The sequence below is a fragment of the Desmodus rotundus genome, chromosome 5 (genome assembly GCF_022682495.2).
Source record: "Desmodus rotundus isolate HL8 chromosome 5, HLdesRot8A.1, whole genome shotgun sequence".
Lineage (NCBI taxonomy): Eukaryota > Metazoa > Chordata > Mammalia > Chiroptera > Phyllostomidae > Desmodus > Desmodus rotundus.
The window spans coordinates 104,625,975-104,647,394 of NC_071391.1; the positions used below are offsets into that span (position 1 = coordinate 104,625,975).

General features: G+C 41.2%; 1 protein-coding gene across 2 annotated transcripts in view; it reads left to right on the forward strand.

The window, feature by feature from the left end:
- The window catches only part of TMEM87B (transmembrane protein 87B), a 52,125-nt gene extending 32,024 nt beyond the window's left edge, over positions 1 to 20,101 (forward strand). Inside the window, exons 12-19 of one of the 2 annotated variants that reach the window (XM_071221522.1) lie at positions 995 to 1,104; positions 1,187 to 1,245; positions 2,708 to 2,811; positions 4,195 to 4,268; positions 5,197 to 5,270; positions 5,709 to 5,761; positions 14,767 to 14,797; positions 16,977 to 20,101. In XM_071221522.1, the coding sequence (XP_071077623.1) occupies positions 995 to 1,104; positions 1,187 to 1,245; positions 2,708 to 2,811; positions 4,195 to 4,268; positions 5,197 to 5,270; positions 5,709 to 5,761; positions 14,767 to 14,797; positions 16,977 to 17,036 (565 nt within the window). In that variant the 3' untranslated portion in view covers positions 17,037 to 20,101. The remainder of the gene's footprint in view (positions 1 to 994; positions 1,105 to 1,186; positions 1,246 to 2,707; positions 2,812 to 4,194; positions 4,269 to 5,196; positions 5,271 to 5,708; positions 5,762 to 14,766; positions 14,798 to 16,976) is intronic. The other variant, XM_024558439.3, reaches the window with a different exon arrangement.
- Positions 20,102 to 21,420: the final 1,319 nt, after the last annotated feature.

Here is a 21,420-nt window from a genome sequence, read left to right on the forward strand (position 1 = left end):
AGAAGTCCCTTCTCACTTCTTCATACCTGACAGTAGTGAACTTCACCGGAGCCTGTGCTCCTGGAGAACCACTGTGGTACAGAAAGACCCCACCCTTTTGCCTTCTGGGAAAGAGCTTACTGCAGAGAACCTCCGTTTTTGGTAGGACTCAGTGAGACTCCCCAAGCCCCCTGGTTTACCTGCGACAGGGCCAGGCTCAGACCTATGTACCCACTGACCAATCTGGACCAAACTAAGCTCTCTCCTTTCCCCAGGTTCCTGTGCTCTCATTTACCCAAGCCCTCTGAAAAGGCCCTGCCGAGAATCTGCAGCTCTCAGGAAAGTCACTCCCTGACTGATTGTCCCTCACGCCACCCACTTCCCCACGCCTAAGCTTCCTTCCTAGTCCTGTTTCCCCCTCCCTGTAAAAGCCCTTTCCTGAGGGACAGTTGGGACTTCCAGATCTTTCAGGTAGAACAGTCTCCCTTTGCAGTCACCTTTTGAATGAAGTCTCTCATTACCTAAGTTCAGATTTGTTTTATTTGACATATTTCAATTTTTAATTGATGAAAGGGAATTGATAGGTGTCCCGATTTCTTAATTATGGTCATGAAAAGATAAAACGAGAATAGACGAGAAGAAAACAAAAGAGACAGAAAAGTACAAGCCCTGGGGGAAATCACAGTGCGGCCTGGCCTGTGGGACAGGCAGCTCGTGCTGCTCTGTCCTTGGTTGGGGAGCTCAGGGTGGAAGAGCACATTGTGGGGCTTCTTGTGCGTGTGTTTTCCTCCGAGTTTGTCTAGTCAGACAGCGGTAGACTGTGAAGCACGGTCTGCGATAAATCAGTGTCATGATTACACAGTATTGGCTCAAGTGACATCTTCTGTGTTTTTACTACTGTTAAGTTAATGGACTATATTTAGCGGTACCAGTTTTGGAAATGTAGAAGATTCTTATTTTGATTTTGATTTTAACTGTTTATTACCATTTAAAATGTTTTTCCTTAACTTTTTCACATTTTTATAAGTTTAGCACAAACTATGAAGACTCTGAGGCTAAGGAAGAACATGGTGAAATTTTCTTTATATAGGCACTTTACAAATACTCTGATCTTTGCTGTTCTGGGTGAGTATCGAACTTCTCTTATTACCGTAAGTTATTTCAGGATCGCTTTTCCTTCAAATGTGACTTTTTTGGTGTGTTTCAGCTTCCGTAGTGTTTATGGTGTGGACAACTAAGACATTTAGATTTGCGAAATGTCGATCGGTAAGTATGATCTATTTAAATGGTTTTTGTTTTTAATTATGCTATTTTATTTTTGTCAGTTTTAAGAATTTAGTTTGTCTTGTAAATTAAAGTACTTCTAGAGGAGATCTTCTACTTACCTTGAATTATTTTGTATAGAATTATAAAAACTGTTGTTGCCCCATCTGTGAGTCCAAAAAGTTTGTCCTAAATCTCCTTTTCCAGTTATGCTCTTTTCTCACCTTCCAGTGTAGATTTTGAAAGATGATTCTCTACTATATATTTTAAGGTAACAGGAAATCCTTTTCTCCCTGCAAACCATGAACTTGGGCTGTTCTATATCTAATGGGACTTGTAAGCCACGAATTCTCAGGTTAGAAGAAGATCTGTTTCTTAGCCAGAAACCCTAAAAGGCCCTCTTTTGGGGTCATCTGGATTAGGGGCTTGTCTCTCCTCTGTATGAACAGCTATAAACAGCCCTCTGACAGCCCTGGGCCTCTGCTGTCTTAGGGATGAGTTAATGAGATAAGAGACTGACTTTCTGGAATTCCTTTTTTCTCCTTCCCTCACCTTAGTATTTTTCACTGGAGTTCTAATGATATCTTTCGGATTTATATTTTTGTTTTCTAAATCTTTCTGTTAACCCTAAATGTTTATGGAAGGGAATGTTTATAATGTTAAACAGCCCTTTAGAAACATTTCAAGCATATAAAAGCAGAACAACCTACTAGGAAAAATACTGCATTGATATTTTTGCATCAGAGAGGCTAATGTCAAAAATACAGCAGGCACTCTTTATCTGGGGGGGATACATCCAAGACCCCCCAGTGGACACCCGAAACAGGATAGTCCCAAACTCTACCTGTACACTGTGTTCTCTTCTATACATGCATATCTGTGATAAAGTTTAACTTACAAGTCAGGCACAGTAAGAGATTAACAATAACTAATAATAAAATAGGACAATTGTAATATATGTAATAATGTGAACATGATCTTCTCTTAAAATTTCTTTGGAATTGTTTATTTCTGGACTTTATTTTTTTAGGACTGCACTTGACCACAGGTAATGAAAACCATAGAAAGCAAAAGCGCAGATAGGAGGGGACTTTGTACTCATTCTCCACTTAATTCTAATTCTGCTGTTAACCTGCCCCATGTCTGTTCCCATATAGAAAATACATTAAATGACCTCTGAAATACCTTTAAACTCTTACTGTTTTTATGATACTATATAATTTATGTTAGGATTTTATTCATCTGATTGTCTATGAAGCTGAAGTAAGCTCTGATGTTGATTTTAGAAAGATAACATTTCTTAGTTTTTATGTTTCTTTTAAAAATATGTACTCATTATTTGGAAGACTTAATTGATTGGAAAATTTCATTAGTACTTGTCGTTGTACACTATTTGAATTAGAAATCTATGTATTTATGTTTATCAGAAAATTAACTTTGCATGTTTGAATTGTCCTTATTATAGGACTGGATGGAAAGCTGGGTTGATGGTGCATTTTGGAGCTTCCTTTTTTCACTGATCCTTATTGTAATAATGTTTTTGTGGAGACCGTCAGCAAATAATCAAAGGTACCTAACGTAGGAAAAGTCAAGTTTGGCAGGCGTTTGTTGATCACCTGCTACACTTAACAACGCGTTTATAGAGACTGTGGGGAAGTAGTCCGTGCTTGTTGGGAGCACACAGTCAAGCAGGGAGGCACACAGAACAGATGCGAGGCAGTGAAGTCAGAGATGTGCAGAGTGAGTCCAGGGGGCGCACAGAGGAGGGGGAAGGAAGACTCCAAAAGGCAGGATTTGTGTTTCGCCTTAAGGAAAGGAGCAGGGCAGTAAGAGACCGGGCTGGGGAGGAGTGTAAGTGCACTTCCGGAGTAGCAGGGAAACGACGAATGCTTTGGAGGTCATCGAGGCACACAGTGTGGTTAACGCTACTTACGCTGGAAGGAGGTAAAGCTGCAAAGGAAGGTGGGACCATAATCATGAAGAGCTGGAATGCTAAGTTCAGAAGATTGTGCTTTAGACCGCGTGTGATGGGGAGCCCCACCTTCCCTTGCCTCATTCCTCTTCCCCAAGAAAACCACTATGAGGGGAAAATGTACAAGCATGTACCAGTCGTACAATAATAACAATAATACATGCACACATACATGTATACACTATTCTGCACCTTGTTAAAATGTATCCACATCATCCCGTGTAGATATTTCACATTACTGTTTTCTTTTTTTCGTTAAATCTCACCTGAGGATATGTTTATTGACTTCAGAGAGAGAGGAAGGGTCGGGGGGAGAGAGAAAGAAACATAAATGTGAGAGAGAAACATCAGTTGGTTGCCTCCTATACACACCCAGACCAGGGATCAAACCCACAACCTTTTTGGTGTTCGGGGTGGGGGGCGACGCTTCAACCAACTGAGCCACCTGCCCAGGGCTTAATGGCTATACGGCATTCCATGTTATAAATGTAGCATAACTTACTAAGCAGTTCCTGAATATTAGACACTTTGTTTCTAGGGGTTCTTTTTTTCTGCTGTTACTATCAGCAATGCTATTGGATCTAGTACATGCAGCTCAGCCATGTGCTTTATTTTCACCTATGAGATTAGCAGTTTCCCTTTTGTTAGGGCAGGAGTTACGTGGTGTGGGGAGGGAGGCAGACCCGACATGGAGAGGAGCACAGCAGGCGGCAGGCCCCTCCCAGAACACAGGTATTGCAGAACTGCCCTCCAGACAGATCCCTCTCATTTCTGCTCTTACCAGCGGGGCTTGGGAGCTCACGTTCAGCATGCTTCACAATAACCTTTCTGTTTGAGAGTAAAATAATTAAATTTTTATTTTAATTTATGAAAAACTCGAGGTTTTAGATTTCCTTGTGTGCAGTGACCCTTTCAGCCATAAACTGGAAATCAAACGACCTTACGCGCACCAGTAAAACCACTTCTTGTTTATGACGCAGGTACGCCTTCATGCCCCTGATAGATGATTCCGACGACGAAGTTGAAGAGTTTACGGTGACATCTGAAAATCTAAGTGAGTGATATGTTTTCTTATTGAATGACCGTGTAGATATTATAACATAAAGAATTATTGCACCTTTCTTTACCTGTGATGTGCAAGGTCAGGTACTGTTTTTTCTTATAAAATATCTTTAATCTGTGGAAGCCTCTGTTATGCTAGATACTCGAAAGAAGAGAGATCAGTAATGAAATTTTCAAGATTATTAATGCAGTTTGAACTTTTTGTTACTGGTTTGCTCTGAGCATTGAGGTAGGTGCGCCGCTTTCACAAGCATGGTTTGGTGTGTATTCATCTTCTTGGTGATATCAATTTCTTTCAGTCACCTCTTCTTGTTCTTTAAAATTAGGCTCATCTGTAATTCCTGGTCATACCCAAAGCATTTCTGATTATGTTTTTAGTGCTAACTTCATCTTTCTGTTAGTTTCTATGTAGCATTTTATCATTTTGTTGATTTCACCACACTACTTAAGCAGTTATTTGAATGCCTGCTAGAACACGATGCAATACTTCTCGGAGGAAGGTGAGAACCCAGAGCCTGTGCGACACCACTGTCAGCGTCCAGTGTGCAGTAACCAAGCCACAGATATGGGACAAAACTGGAAACTGTGCCCCCGAGTTGGTGGGACATCCAGTCAGTAGAGAGCTGGAGGTGGCACAGACATTACACTTAGAAAGAAAGAACTTTAGAAATAATTACTATAAATGTATTGAAGATCTACAGGGATAGATTGGTGAGACAAGGTAAATTTCAGGAGACATGGAAACTTTAAAAAATAAAAAGGAGAAGGAGCAGTAGGAGGAGAACCAAACAGAAATACTATTAACATTTCTTTTAAAAGCCTGTATAATATTATTCCTTGTAGAGTTATTAAATATGAGGCCATGAAGGAAAATTTTTTTAATTTTAATATATTCATCTGTATAATATTTCTTATTGTAGCTGAAGGAATAAAATTAAGAACCTCAAAAGCCATTTCCAATGGAACAGCTAAACCTGCTACTTCTGATAACTTTGTGAGTAATGTACATATTTAATTGTCTCAGTCTTTCATAATTTAGAAATTTATGTGAGTATCAAACTGAATGCTGAGAGCAAAAAATCAATGCAAATCAATATTCTTGCATTTTTCTATTGTATAGTGTACTCTTTGTATTTTTATGGGTTTTTTTGCAGGACAAAAACAACTGTGCGTCTCACTAAAACCAAGAATACAAAAATTAAAAATCCAAATTTTTATTTATTTGCCCATTTAAGAAAATACTGGCATAATTTCTTTGTGGCATAAGTGACAATTTCTTAGGATTTGTAGAAATTAAAAGAATGGCATACATTTGATTTTAAATACTTAAATTTTATATACATTCTATTTAAAAATTCCATTTCCAAGTAATATTAAGGAATATGTAAATATATAATTGTAAATGTTTATTAATATGTAAATATTTTTGCAGGATGAAGACTTGAAGTGGGTGGAAGAAAATATTCCCTCTTCCTTCACAGACGTGTAAATATCTTATTGGAGTTTGAATCTGAATTTAGGCTCAAATGTGAAGAGATAAGTTCATACTTTGACATGTGCTTTTCAGACCTCACACCTCCACGGTTTTATAGCCCCTCGTATTAGTAAATGACTGATTTACTTCATGTCGAATTGCACAGAAAACATAGCCTTGCCTTGATCTGTCTTTCCCCATTTTCTTTTTTAAATTATTTATTTATTTTTTATTCTATTTTCCATTACCATTTATCCCCATTATACCCTCTTCCACCTCCACCCTCCTCTCTCCCCTCCCAGCCACCATGCTGTTGTCCATGTCCATGAGTCCATTTTCTGTTTTCCTCAGTCCCCCCACCCTATAACCTCTCAACCCCTCAGCTGTCATCCTGCTCTCTGTCTATGAGTGTCTTTATTTTGCTTGTTAGTTCAGTTTGTTAGATACTACAGATGAGTGAAATCATACGGGATTTGTCTCTCTCTGACTGGTTTATTTTACTTAGCATAATGTTCTCCAAGTCCATCTATGCTGTCACAAAGGGTAAAATTTTCTTCTTTTTCATGGCCAAGTAGTATTCCATCATGTAAATGTCCCATAATTGTTTCATCCACTCATCTAGTGATGGGCACTTGTGTTGCTTTCAAATCGTGGCTATTGTAAATAATGCTGCAGTGCACACAGGGTTGCACACATTCTTTCAAATTAAAGTTTCGGGTTTCTTCGGATAAATTCCCAGAAATGGAATCACTGGGTCATAAGACAGTTTCATCTTTAATTTTTTTGAGGTAACTCCATACTGCCTTTCTCAGTGGCTGCATCAATCTGCATTCCCACCAACAGTGCACAAGCGTTCCCTTTTCTCCACATCCTCGCCAGCACTTGTTTTTGTTGATTTATTGATAACCATTCTGACAGATGTGAGGTGATATCTTACTGTAGTTTTAATTTTCATTTCTCTGATGATTAGCATCACTGAGCATCTCTGCATATGTCTATTGGCCATCTGTATGTCCTCTTTGGAGAGTGTCCCTTCAGGTCCTTTGCCCATTTTTTAATTGGATTGTCTGCCTTCTCCCTTTTCCACTGTACAACAACTATTTTAATACTTGTGCCCTATTACCTACTCCAGCCTTTTCTGATCTTTGTTTATAGAATTGAATCATTTTATTTTAAGTTTTTATTTTGGAAAAGTTCAAACACATGTAGAACACTTTTCTTTAACACATAACCACACTATCATGCATGGTGGGAAAGCTTTGGAAGAAAAACAAGAGCACAGGAAAAGTAGAGTGCAGAGGAAGCCCCTCTGGGAACTTTGAACTATTCAGGGTCTTCTTCATCAGTGTTCTGTTTAACAGTAGAATTCCAGAGCCATTTCCACAGTGGGAAGTTGTCAGGATAGACAGATACGATTGTTTTCACATACCGTTCCTTCCTTTTCCTGCTCCCATTTGCTTCCTGTTTAGACAGTTCCTGTTAGTATGGTACTCTAATTGCCTGAAGAATTCCCTTCCTGGTAGTGCAGGTATACTGGCAATGATCTATCAGGTTTTATTGTCTGAAAAAGTCTTTGTTTTAGCTTTTTTGAAAGATATTTTTGGGTATAGAATTCTTAGTTTTTTCCCTTAACACTTCAAAGATTGTTACTTGATGTCCTCCAGCTTTCATAATTTCAGAAAGAAGTCTGGTTTAGTTCTTTGTTCCTCGATATATTACTTGGGTTTTATTTGTGGAATTTTTGTTTTGTTTTGTTTTGTTTTTTGGCGCGTTCAAGATTTTCTCCCTCATCTTTGGTTTTCATCACTGTGAATATGGTGATTCTCGGCATTGTGTGGACATATATTTTCATTTCTCTTGGGTGTATACCTAGAAATGGAATTGCTAGATCATATGGTGAGTGTACGTTTAATATTTTGGGGAAGTGCCAGGCTGTTTTCCAAGCAGATGAGCCATTTTTATTCCTATAGTAACATATGAGGCTTTTAGTTTCTCCATATCCGTATCAACACTTGTTATTGCTCACCTTTTTGGCTTCAGCTCTTTCAGTGGTTATGAAGTAGTATCTTGTGCTTTTTAGTAACTGAAATTTGAACTGTCCTGTTAAGGAACCAGTGTTACTTAACTAAACTATAGAAACTGAAATTCTCACACATCAGATTTATGCAAAGTGGACACAGCATATATATTATACTAACAATACACTATTATATATTTTGATAGAAAAGTAAAATAGGTGTATATATATTCTTTTATATTTATCCATGCATTTACTAGTACTTCTTTCCTTCTTGTATATCTGAGTTATCACCATCTCCTGTAGGTCTTTATTATTTCTTATAGTACATCTCTGCTAGAAACAAATTTTCTCAGTTTTATTTATATGAATATGTATTTGTTTTCCCTCCTTTGTTTTCAAGTAATTTTTTTTAAAGATTTTATTTACTTATTTTTAGAGACAGGAGAAGGGAGAGAGAAAGAGAAGAAGAGAAACATCAATGTGTGGTTGCCTCTCACATGCTCCCCACCAGGGACTTGGCCTTCAACCCAGGCATGTGCCCTGACTGGGAATCGAACTGGGGACCCTTTGGTTCACAGGCTGGCACATAATCCACTTAGCCACACCAGCCAGGGCTCTTTACCCTCCTTTCCTGGAGGATAGTTCTGCTGGATACAAAAATCTTGGTTGACTTTTGTTTGAACACTTGCAGCATGTCCTTCCAGTACCATCTCTTTCTTTAGTTTTTGTTGAAAAGTCAGTCTTGTTGTATTCTTGTTCTCTTGTGTGGAATGTGTCATTTATTTTACTGTTCTTCAGTTTTTGGGGGTTTTTTTATAGTATTTGGCTTTCTGCAGGTGTCTTTGTGATATTCTTCAATGTGGTTTTTTGGGGTTTTTTTTTTTGCATATTCTCCTTGGAATTTGTGGAGCTACTTGGATCACTATACCCGTTCCCCTTGGTTATTTTGCAGTGCCTTCAAATACTTATTTTTAATAATTTTGTCCATGTTTATGTACATGTTTTTGTGGGAGGAATCATCCGATCTTTTCTTTTCGCCTTTATCCCTATCTTCCATTTTTACCATTTTCTCTATGATCATTTTTACTTCTTTCTTTACATCATTTTCATTCTCTTAGTTGTTTCCTTACCATTATATTTAAATACAATATTTAAGAAATGTTATATTTTTTAAATATATTTTACCACATATTAAACCTAAAAATTTTATTTGTATTTATTCTCCCATAGGAACCTTGCTATTTTTTCTTCATTATTGGGGTGATTTTGTCTTTTCCTTTAATTATTTTCCTGAGTTTGAGTAATTCTTTGATTTTCTTCCTCTTATTTTTATTCATTCTTGTTCTTGTAGAAATTTAAATTTATTTATTTTTTAAAAATTGAATTTATTACTGTTTTTAATATCACCAAATGGTCTTTGTAACTTATTTAATTTGGAGAGTTGTATTATAGCTATATCTCTCTTCTGCTGTAAAATGTTTTGATTTTTCTTTTTGTTTTTTTTTCTTCACTATTATATGGAATTGTATTTGTTTTTCCTATTTCTAGGCATTTTGTGGTGAGAGTACCCAGTATGAGTGCTTTCTTTCATCAAGTTACATAAATTGCAGTTTTATTTATGGGTAGTGTGGGTGAGATGGGAGGTCTGGAGAGCGGGAGGTTGGTGGCATCTTATTTTCCTTTTATCTCTGCACAGTCTTTAATTTTGCTTTCTGCCCCCTTCCTTTGACTCACTGTGCTGTCACGTCGCTGAGGAATGCCGCTCCTCCGTGTGTTTGACTTGCCCCAACACCGTGACTGTTCAGGCCACTACAGTGACCTACAGTTGTTTTTTTTTCTTTTAAATTGTATTTTATTGATTATGCTGTTGCTGTTACAGTTGTCCCAATTTTCCCCTTTTTCCCCCTGCACACCACACTCCCTCAGGCAATGCCCACACCGTTGGTCGTGTCCGTGGGTCATGTGTGTAAGTTCTTTGACTACTCCATTTACTGTACTGTACTTTATATCCCTCTGGCTATTCTGTGACTACCAATTTGTACTTTTTTTTATTTTTTAAAGATTATTTATTTATTTTATAGAGGAGAGGGGAGGGAGGAAGAGAGAGATAGAAACATCAATGTGTGGTTCCTCTGGCAGGCCCCCTACCCAGGACCTGGCCCACAACCCAGGCATGCGCCCTAGACTGGGAATTGAACCAATGACCCTTTGATTCACAGCCCAGCACTCAGTCCACTCAGCTACACCAGCTAGGGCCCAATTTGTATTTCTTAATCCCCTCACCTCTTCACCCATTTCCCCTAACACCCTCCTCCCACCTGGCAACCATCAAAACAGTCTCCTTACCCATGATTCTGTCTCTGTTCTTGTTTGTTTAGTTTGTTTTTTAGATTCAGTTGTTGATAGGTATGTTGTTTATTGTCATTTCATTCTTCATAGTTTATCTTCTTCTTTTTCTTAAATAACTCCCTTTAACATTTCATATAATAATGATTTGGTGATAATTAACTCCTTTAATTTTTTTTTTGTCTGGGAAGCTCCTTCTCTACCCTTTGACCCTAAATGATGGCTTTGCTGTGTAGAGCAATCTTGCCTGAAGGTCCCTCCTTTTCATGACTTTGAATATTTCTTTCCAATCCTTCTAGCCTGCAACGAATCTTGAGAAATCACTTGATAGTCTGATAGGAACTCCTCTATATGTCACTACCTGCTTTTCTCTTGCTGCTTTTAAGATTCCCTTCATTTTTAACCTTTGGCATTTTAATTATGTTGTATCTTGGTTTGGGCCTGTTTGCATCCATCTTATCTGGGACTCTCTCTTCCTGGATTTGCATGTCTATTTCATTCACCAAATTAGGGAAGTCTTCTTTCATTATTTTTTCAAATAGATTTCCAATTTCTTGCTCTTTCTCTTCTCCTTCTGGCACCCCTATGATGCGAATGAATGTCAGAACTCTTGAAGATGTCCCAAGATTGCTTATACTATCCTCAGGGTTTTTTTTATTTTTTCTTCGTGTTGTTCTGATTCGTTGTGTTTTGTTTCCTTATGTTCCATATTGTTGCTTTGATTCTCAGCTGCATCCACTCTACTGTTGATTCCCTGTAAATTGTTCTTTATTTCCATTAGTATATCCTTCATTTTTTCCTGGGTCTTTTTTCATGCTCTCGAGGACCTCACTAAATTCCTTGAGCATCCTTATAACCAGTGTTTTGAATTCTACATCTGATAATTTGCTCATTTCCATTTTGTTTCGTTCTTTATCTGGACTTTGTTCTGTTCTTTCATTTGGGCCATGTTTCTTTGTCTCTTCATTTTGGCAGCCTCCCTGTGTTTGTCTCTATGTATTAGGTGGAGCTGCTATGACTCCCTGCCTTGGTAGTGTGGCCTAATGTAGTAGCTATCTTCTAGGGTCCAGTAGCACAGCCTCCCCTGTCAACCATGCTGGGAACTCAAAGTGTGCTGAGTACACCCACCACTTGTAACTGAGCCTGGCTTGCTGTTGGCAGGTCAGTGGGAGGGATTTCCTCAGGCCAGTCAGATGCAAGGACTGGCTGTGACCACTGACCACCAACCTCTGCCCTCCGTGGAAGATCAGCTTTGCAGGGGCAGGGTAGTGGTGCTCCCATGTGGTCTGCAGCTGTCCACCGGGTCCACAGGCTCTGGGGTTGCTCAAGTGGTCCAGGCCAGGGTCGGCCATAGCCTGTGTTCTGCCCAGAGCCACCCATCACGAGCTCCAAAGCAGTCTGCAGATAGCTGCTACTTGTAATGAGCTTGGAGCTTCTCAGGTAATCCCAGACTGATCCATAGCTGGCTGCTGCTAGTGCTGGGCTTGGGGCCACTTAGCCAGAGGTACGGGGATTGAGCACTTGGCTGAGGCTGGTTGTTGCTTGTTTGATTGCCTTTAGGAAGATGTGAAGTTGAGCGGAGACCAGCCATTCCTGAGGAAAAGCCACTTTAACAGCTTACCTGGGTCATGATGTGGGTGGGTCAGAGCCTCAGGGATTCTCCAGGGCAGAGCAAACCATGTGAGCCAGGTTGATGAAATCTCAGATATGGCCCCTGCCTGCCAGCTCTCAAGGTTTGTGCAGGGAAGACTCAGAAAAGGAACAGTGGCCTCTGCCTGCCTTTCTTTCTGGGAGAAAGCTGTGCCCCAGCTCTCACCTTAATGCCAGACACTTCAGTTCCTGCCTGTATGCCACTGGTGCCTTTCAAGCTGCCACCCCAGTGTGGAGCCATAGGGCATAGTCTGAGTAAGTCCATGTGCGGGCCCTTTAAGAGGCTGTGCTTGGAACTTCAGTTTCTCCTTTCACCTACTCAAACCCTGCTCGGGACCCATCTTCCTGGCACTAGAACCCTGGGCTGGGGGACCTGGTGTTGAGCTGAGACCTCTCATTCCAGAGATACCCCTCCTGAATTTTTATCCACCACATGCGGGTGTAGGACCAGCCCGTTCCATGTCTCTGCATCTCCTACCAGTCAGGATGGATGTCGTTTCTTTCTGTAATTGTGAGACTTCCATTCACCTTGATTTCTGATGGTTCTGAGTGATGGTGGTTCTGTAGTTTAGTTGTAATTTCGATGTGGTTGTGCAAGGAGGCGAGCCGTGTTTACCTGCGCCGCCATCTTGACCAGACGTCTGGATGCCTGTCTGAGCCACCACATTTGATTCTGCTCACTTTAAGCTCCTTCCCTGTAGCAGGTCACCAACCTTGACTCACTGTTTTGGTGCTTAGTGTTGGGTTTTTTGCCGAGGTTGGTTTTGTCTTTGTTTTGGCTATGTCCTCCCTCCCCTCTACTCTTCACACAGTACCTCAAACTTCTCTTTTCCCACTGTGCTCATGAGCTTGCAGTGACAGCAGGGAACCTATTGGAAGTGGCATTTACTTCTCTGCTTACATATGATTTCCGCTGTGGTGCTCGACTGGAAATGCTGAAGACCACAGGTCGTATGCAGCTCTGTTTGCAATCTTTAGGGATTTTGGGGGTTTTTGAGCAAGGGTGTGTGGAGAGATTCAGATTATGTGACAACTATTGCCTTCCAGATTTGGCAACTCATCACTAAGTACTTCAGAAGGAAGTTATCTCAGCAGAATCCCCACTTCCTGGTGGAGAGCAGTAGGGCTCCTGGCAATTTTCTTCATGTTTTAGGAAGTCATCACTCTATTCTTCTTCCTGTAAATAGAAATAAGTGCTTGATTACAAGACTTCCTTTGGACATAGAAGACTGAAAGGTCTCATATGTTCTCTTGAACAATTTATGTGAAATGAGTAGAGCTGTATAACCCAAATTAGTTTCCAGCATCTTAGATCCTTAGAAATCTGTGTTGTTCACTTCTGAAAACTAACCCAAAAAATTGAGCACAATGCTCCTCAAAATTAGTGTGCACCTCACATAGCATGTGTGGAAGGTAGACTTCGTACATGGGGAACCCGTTTTTATACATCCGTAAAAGTGAAACAGAAGTTTCGTCAGTCATAGGAAGCTTAGACAGATGAGGGCCAGCCGTGCCATCCGATACACATGGGATGCGCATTTGCCGTTGCGTTCATCATGGCCCTTCCCTATCTCTGATCAGCCGAAAGTCGGCCCAGCGTCGCCCGCCTTCCTCTTCACAGCACCGAATACATCTGAATAGGTTTTAGGTACTTACTTACCCAGCAGGACCTCTTTGGAGGCAGCTAGTATGTACTTGTGAACAAGGGGCTAAGTGCCCGGTGACTGTCCTCGGACTCTCGGGTTCTGGTTCCCGTTTCCCGAGAAGCGGTCTCCCCCCTGGATTTTCCTTAGTGATGTTGTTCCAGACACGCTGCTTTCACGTCAGTTTGTCTCCCAGTCCCTCTCTCCGTCACCAGGGACTGCACTGCAGCTCGCATCCACCCTTGGGCTTAAGTGTGCATGGGACTTTCGGGTTGGGGCCTGGCACAGACGTGCCCCTCAGGTGCTCCCTCAAAGCTCTCTCACACGTCAAGGCTACACTTGTCTTTTTATCATACTGTCTTTCCCAAGCAAAGCTTCTGTTACGTAATTTTTTCTCTCTCCAGGGCACTGTTAGTTTACACCCAGTCAGTGATGATAAAGACATGGAATTAAACAAACACCTGATTCCATAAATATTTCACCACCTTTTATAATGTTTGCTCACCCCTCTTTTTTAAATATGTGTATATTTTAATAAAACTTGGGTACATATAAGGTGTACAACACGATGATTTGATGCGTATGCACATAATGAATGATTAAGTCCAACTTCCTCATCGCTGAGTTCTCACAGAATCACGTGGGTTTTCAAATTGGACAGCACAGTGCCGCTCAGACACTTGTCCCTGCAGTCGAGGTGAAACCGGCAGGGCCTAGCAAACCTGTGGCTGGAGTGGCCTTGTTTGCGATCGTTTGTTTGTGTGGCTCAGTCACTGACGTCCCCCCGGCACATTACCTTCCAGCGCTGCTGGTCTCGCTTTCTTTCTGTTCTGTTTCCATTTTGAGTTACGATTACTTTCATGTTCCAGTTAGGTTTTTACAGGAGTTTGTGGGGGTACATCACACATTCTTGAAAGTGTACACATTCTAAATGAGTGTATAACTCAGTAAATTTTTAATATGAGCACACTTGTAACCACACCCAGATCAAAAGGTAGAACACCGCCCGTCCCAAGAACCCCCTTGTTTTCCTCCTAAGCCTTGACCTTGCTTTCTCAAAGGTGCTGCCATCCTGAACGTGTACCTGTAGATTACTTGTATCAGTTTTTTAAGTTTTTGTTCCTAAAGGGGTCATACCTTCTAGGGGGCTGTAGAGCATTCCACTGTATGAATGTGCCAGTTCACCCCTTTGGGGCTCTTAGAAACAACAGCTGTGAAAGTTCTCCGCGTCGGCTGGGGAGCCCGGGGTGCGGCTCCGGGCTGGGAGGCGGGCGGTGGGGCGCAGGGTGTGCCGCACTCGGCGTCCGTAGACACAGCAGCCTGTCAATAACTGCCAACTTTTCTCCTTTTATTTCAGAGCTCTTCCAGTGTTAGTAGATTCAGATGAGGTAAAATATATTTTCACTAACTTCCTTGGGGTTATTATTTTTCACGAAGTAGAAGTGCATTTCAGAAAGAAATTCTGAGAGTTATTTTTTAAAACAGTTGCAGATTGAGCAGGCTAAAAGGCACTGTTGATTTGTGGGTAAAGTTTAAAGGAACTGGATCTTCCTGTGAAACAGGAGCAAGGTAAGTGCTTGTTGGTATACTGGGCTGGCCAAGAGGTCCGTGTGGTTTTTTTCCATAAAATCAAAGACACGTTTTTCATTTTCACTGATAACTTTATTGATTTGGTATTTTGAGTATGCCAGCTATCTTCCACGTGGTGTAACATTGATTGTTCTCAATTCTCCATTTGATTGCTATCGCCTTCCACTGGTCTGCCTGACTGTGGAGCATCGTCCAGTGGGGAATCTCCAGCACTAAACTTCACAAACCACTTTTGGCTCATTCCATCGGTCACAGCACCTTCTCCGTGTACTGCACAAATCTTTTTTTAGCATTTCAGTTGCATTTTTACCTTTCTTGAAATAATAAAGTATAACATGCCTAAAATGTTACATATTTTCTTCCATCCTCAATATTAAAATGGCTACACAAAAATTTATCAATTTTGATAAATTTTTTTCAGATGCAGACTGATATGACAGCTGTCACAGTGCAATATAAACAAAATTGTTTTGAATGAAGTTAAAGACAACTAAGCACTACTAGAGCCATCTTACGGGAAAAAAAATCAAACTTTTTGGCCAACCCAATAAAAAAGGGAAGAACTATTTTATGAATTTTGAGTATCTCGTGTATAGGTAGAGTTTAGAAGATGGCCACTTTGTCTGAATTAATCTCGTACTTGCAGGTACTTTGCTGGGGTGTTAGAGTTTCTGACCGATTTTCATGTAGTAAGGACCCTTGAAAAGAGGACGCGGGTGTAGGAAGGTTTTGGGGAGGGAAGTCATTACGGATCATCTGGACTTTGGAACGTGGCCCTAGACAGGCAGGGTCTGAAATGTAGGAGTTACTGGGAGGGGCCGCGGGAACTTGAGCGGGTGGGGAGAAGAGTCAGGGCGGGCAGTGGTGCCGAGGAGGAACCTGCGCGGAGGGAAGCGGCAGTGACTTCGGCATCAGCCTGGTGACTGACTGGCGTGGGGTGGGGAGTTCAGAGAGGCTGCAGCGTGTATACATGTACCTGGATGAAGAACAGCCAGGCTTCAGGATTTATAACTGCCGTGAAATTGTTCTTAAAAGGGCCTTTATAGCATTCATTTGATAAATCATTGATTTATAATTTAAAAGTTCACTAATTGGTAAAGCGAAGCCAATCTCCAGATAAACGCCTGTCCCTGCCGCTCCCTGGTAACTCTGAGCTCAAGATGTGCTCTAGCTAATGGGATGTTAATGTTTCCTGAACTCTCAGCAGGTAATTAATTGACTGTATGGGAGGGCGGACCCCAAAAAACCTAGAATTTATTTATTAAAAATCGTGTGTTTATTCTTACATGTTTAAACTTCAGTCCCCTTCGAAGTACTCTCCGTTTGATGCAGTACATCTATCAAAACATTTTCCCACTGCTTGAAATGGTTTTTGAAGTCGCCAATTTTGATGCCTTTTAGTGCTTCTACCATTTTTGGTTTTACCTCTTCCACATCAGCAAAACATTTCCCTTTGAGGACTTTTTTCATTTGGGGGGGGGAAAGGTCGCTTGTGGCAAGATTGGGTGAATAGGGAAGATGGGGCATAGAGGTCATGCTGGTTTTGGTCAAAAACTGCTGACCACTCAGTGCGGTGCGGGCAGGTGTGCTCATAGATCACCCATCGTGAAATGGGCAAAAACACTGAGAGCCTTCAAAAAAAATTCACTGAGGCCCAAACGCAGTCTCTCACAACTCCACCAGCTTGTACACTGATACAGATGGGTTCCTAGAACACTCACCTAGTGGGAGAAGCCTGTACTACAAGGGGCCCACCCTCCAGAAGATAGTTCCAGTTTTTTGGGGTCCCCCTCATATACACTAGGAAGTATGGGTTATGTGGTTTTATTTTCTGTATCTAATATTTCTTTGCATACAGTGGAATATACTTAGTTCCCCACAAAAATCATGACTATTGAAAGATTAGAGAATTTTGTTAGGTTCCAGAAAAAGCATCCACATTTTGATGAGTATATTTTTTTGTGTGTTTGTTTTTAGGAAATCATGACCAGATCTGAAATGGCAGAAAAAATGTTCTCTTCAGAAAAGATAATGTGATCGGAACCATGTACATGAAACCTAGTTATCAGTGAAGGACTCCCCAGGACTCAAAGAGGCCACGCAACAAGTTCTTACTGCATTATCTTGAACTCTGTGTATTAAAATCAAGAATTCAAGTGGTGGATGGGTCCTACACCCTTCTTAAGCAGCTCTTTAATATCAGTTTATGTCCTTTAAATTGCCTGGACTTAGAAATAATGTGAGAAAAGTATCATGATCAACGTATGCCCGAATGACCTGAGCTGATGGGTGGCAGATACGTGGACTGAGTTGTATCTTTTTCCTGGAAAATATGGCCCTTCCAGGTTTAAACTGTTTTGTTTTGTTTTTAACGTAAACACTCCTACTATTCTTTCCGTGACCTTAGAGGTAGATGAAGCGTGGTCAAACACTGCCTCCATCTCTTGGTTTATAGTTAGCTGGGTGCAAAGAGAATTTCCTTTAACTTTTATCCTGAAGCGGCTTGGTAATGAGTGACACCTGGCTTGCATTGGAACAATGGGTATTTACGTGCTGTCGTGTGAGTGCACACGTTTGCGTGAAGACCTGTTTTTCGTTACCGCGGTGCACACCAAGTCGTGGACATCTCTCTCTCTGAGCTCAGTGGACACAGGTCCATGGAGAGAGGTTCTTGAAGTCACTTCCAAAGATTGGCTCTGCCAGTCGCCTCACTCAGGCTGTACGTGCAGGTGCTGCTGCTGAACCTGCCTGCGGCAGGCGGTGGGCACCTGGCTGTGCAGCTCCTGGGGCACTTCCTCCTGGGTTACCCTGGAGGAACCTAGGGCCTTATCTCGTATGTAACCTTGGCATCCTTGATTTCATAATATCACATGTGTTTAACTGTACAGATATCACTTAATCTTGTAACTAATTTCTTAACCTTTAACCATGTTTTATACATGACATTGTTACATTGCAGTGTGTGATTTGAAATTTTTTAAAATTTATTTTTAATGCAGAACATTCTAAACTTGAAAGGCCATGAAAGTAGTGTGGTGGAAATGGGCTGTTCGCCGCTTGAGTGACCAGCGATGCAGGGCTAGTGGGCATTTAGAGCAGGAGCGAGAGTCAGAATCCTGTGTGTCGGTCTTTAAAGACATTCTAACCTTGTAAATTAAGCCTGACTCCAGGGAATTACGATTGAGAAGCACCAAAGTCCTCGTTAGTATAAACACTTAAATATAACTTTCCTGTTTTTTTATTTCATTGTGAAGCCACAAAAGATTTTTTTCAAAATTTTCTCTTTGGAATTTATTTCTCATTTACCTATTTCACAAGAGCTAGTAAAAAAAAGGTTTATTTCCAATAGTAATGTCTCTTGAAAGATACTTTCCAATTTATTTTCAACAGTGACTATTAAACAGTGTTGTACTGAACAGGACATGCTGGTCAAGATGCCATCACTTTGGGTGTCCTTTGTAGAAGAGTGTCCGCGTCCATGGCGTAGGTTCCAGTCTTTCTCAGTGTCCCGCCGTCCTGGGCTCCCACCCTGTGCATTTCCCCGCGTTCGTGTCCTCTCTGGTTTTGGTGTATTTCGCCCAGCCCAAGTTGTCTCAGATCAGGAGGGGACCACTGCCCTCTCATTCCTAAAATTTTTATCTAATGCCACTGCCTGGATTTCGAGGCAGACTCACCCCAACTCCTTTAGCTGAGTTTTGAATGTAGAATCCTGGGCGTCTGGCCAGTAGGAGCTGCTGGCTAGTGGGGTGAGAGTGGGAGCTGATGGTCAGTATGAGACAGCAAACTGCCTCTGACGTAATAACCTCAGTAGTGTTTATAAAAACACTGTTCCCTGCAGCTGGAAAAATTAATGCTGGAACCTGGGTGGCTTAGCTGCAGGCTGAGTGCAGGCTTCCCTCATCATCCAGAGCAGGTAGGGTTCCCTCCTGGTGGCCTGTCACAAATGCTGTTTTCAAAGGGCCTGCACTGTGTCTGGCACTGTGCGTGAGTGATCACTGTGTCCTCTGCTGATAACCTCTGACCTGAATCGAGGATTCTTGGGCAGCGTGTTCTGAGCTGCCTCATATGAACAGGAGGGGGCGCCCTAGGGCTGAGTGTTGTTCACAGAAAGAACGAGGGGAGGGAGAAGTAACACCCTGGGCCACTGTGAAGCTGTCACCCTGCTTCCGCATGAAGGTTCCAGAAATTGCTCATCAAGGTCAGATTAATTTATTTTTAGGGTGCCGTCAAGACAGGTCTTCCAATATATTAATGAAGAGATTTGAGAATAACAGTCCGGTTTTATGGTTTTCTAGGCAAAAGGCTTAGAAAAGCATTTTGCAGTTCATGTTCGATTTATATGATGTGTGAAATTTGCTTAAAAGGGAATTTTCACTATTTGAGTCAGATTAGTATTAGTATCTACATTAAAGGATAATTAAGTATGTTTATTTAAAAAATAAAAAATAGATGAATATGTGAATTTTTAAGGCTGAGAGATGATGTTTCCATACTTTTTCTGTGAAGAAAATAATTTTTTAATCTTTCCTATGCTGTAGAGCAGACCAGCTTTACCCCTGTAACAAGGTACATTATGTTTGCACTACTAGAGTGTCCAGACTGAAAGTATAAAAATGTACATGTATGGTTGGTTTTTTACATCCTTTTTAAAAAGGGGTTGAGTCTGTTGTACTAAGCTGCCCATGACTGGTTTAATGTTGAGACCTTACGCTATTTACAAGTCCCTGGTGTGGCACTTGGGCCTTTGTACGGCCAGCAGCGTGCAGCCGGCAGCACAGAACTCCGGTCTCACACTGGCAGGTAAAGCTCTAAACATGTCAGATGTGTAAGTGGCAAACAGGACTTTTAAGAAAGTGTACATTATAATACTGGAGCTCAGTACGCACTAAGAAACTTCTTTAGAAATAGGAAAATATGTATTGGGGAAGAAAGTTTAGGGACTTAAGAAGTTATATTTTTCTATTTAAAAAAGTTAAATTATTGTATAAGGAAGAAGTTGCTTTGAATGTAGGACAGAGCTATTTCAAAGAATTTTGTTTGAAAAAATGATGTATTTTGTGCCTTAATATTTGTTCTGACTTTTAATAAATTGCTTTCTGAAATTTTGGGTTATTGATTCTTGATAATATCTATTAGTACTAGATTGTGTAAATCTATAGAAAATGTAGACTCTAATTTATGGCAGGACATAAAATTTTTAAGAGGAGATACAGCTAATTAGCAAACACATAAAAGTGTTAAACTTCAATGGTGATCAGAGAAATGCAAAATAAAAGATTGGGAAATTTTTAAAAATCAAATTGACTAAATGTATACTGTTACATGTTTGTAAAATCCTTTTGCTTTCAAAGTCAGATGAAATGAGCACATTACTGATGGCAGTGTGTCTGACTCGGTCTTTGGGAAGCTCAGCAGTGCGTTTATAACCTGGGAATAATGCCACCTTGATGGTTTTTAAAGTAACTCAAAATGCAGATAAGGCTGCTGCACAAAAATGTTCATTATAGCATTATGTAGAGACAAAATTAGAAACCAACCAAATGTCAACAATAGAGTGAAACTCGACCTACCGTTTAACCAGCTACGTACGGAATACTGCAGCCATTGAGTTATTATGAGGAATGTGTAATACACAGAAAAATACCTACCGTAAGAAATACGTACACAGTCACACATGTGAACTATTTTCCATGCAATAGGAAGGATTGAGTGGAAATGCCTCGCAGTGGCACCTGTGGTTAGTGTTTCGGTTCAGCTCGGCCGTGGTCACAAACTAATCACAACATTTTGGTAGTTAAGACCGAAAAGGGTGTTACTTAATTATGTAGTGGTTCTAGGGTGGGCGTAGAAGTGGGCAGGGCTGTCCTCCCCCGTCCCAGTCCCTCAGGGGACCCACGGTTTACTTCTCTCTGTGGGCCACCATCTCCAGGGCCTGTCATCTGCGATCCTCCAGCATAAGGGGACGGTTCCTCCAGGCTGGGAGGTTTTGTAGGGCTCAGCCTGTCAGTGGTGCCCATCACCTCACAGCGTATTCCGTTGGCAACAACTTAGCCAGCCTGGCCACAGCAGACTGCCGGTCGCACTGGGGTGCAGCGGCTCCGTGCCTGCCTGCTGTTCCAGTGCTGTGGAAGGAGCCGATGGGTTTGGGTGGACAGCCGAGAGCTGCTTCCACAGGTTCCTTTGGGGCAATAGACTAAGGGAGACTTAAAAGCCTGTTCCTTCCCAATTTTTCAGGTAAACATTGAGAAATAATTACGTGAACAGTGATAGTGCCATAACTAGGCTATATGATACCAGAAACTCCAGAAATAAGTGTTGTCTCAGACCACAGCTTAATCCTTTAGTAAATGAAACCCATCCTGTCCCAAGTGGATGGAGATGCTGCCAGCCTTGGGGACGGGCAAGGTGGGTGTTTCCAGAG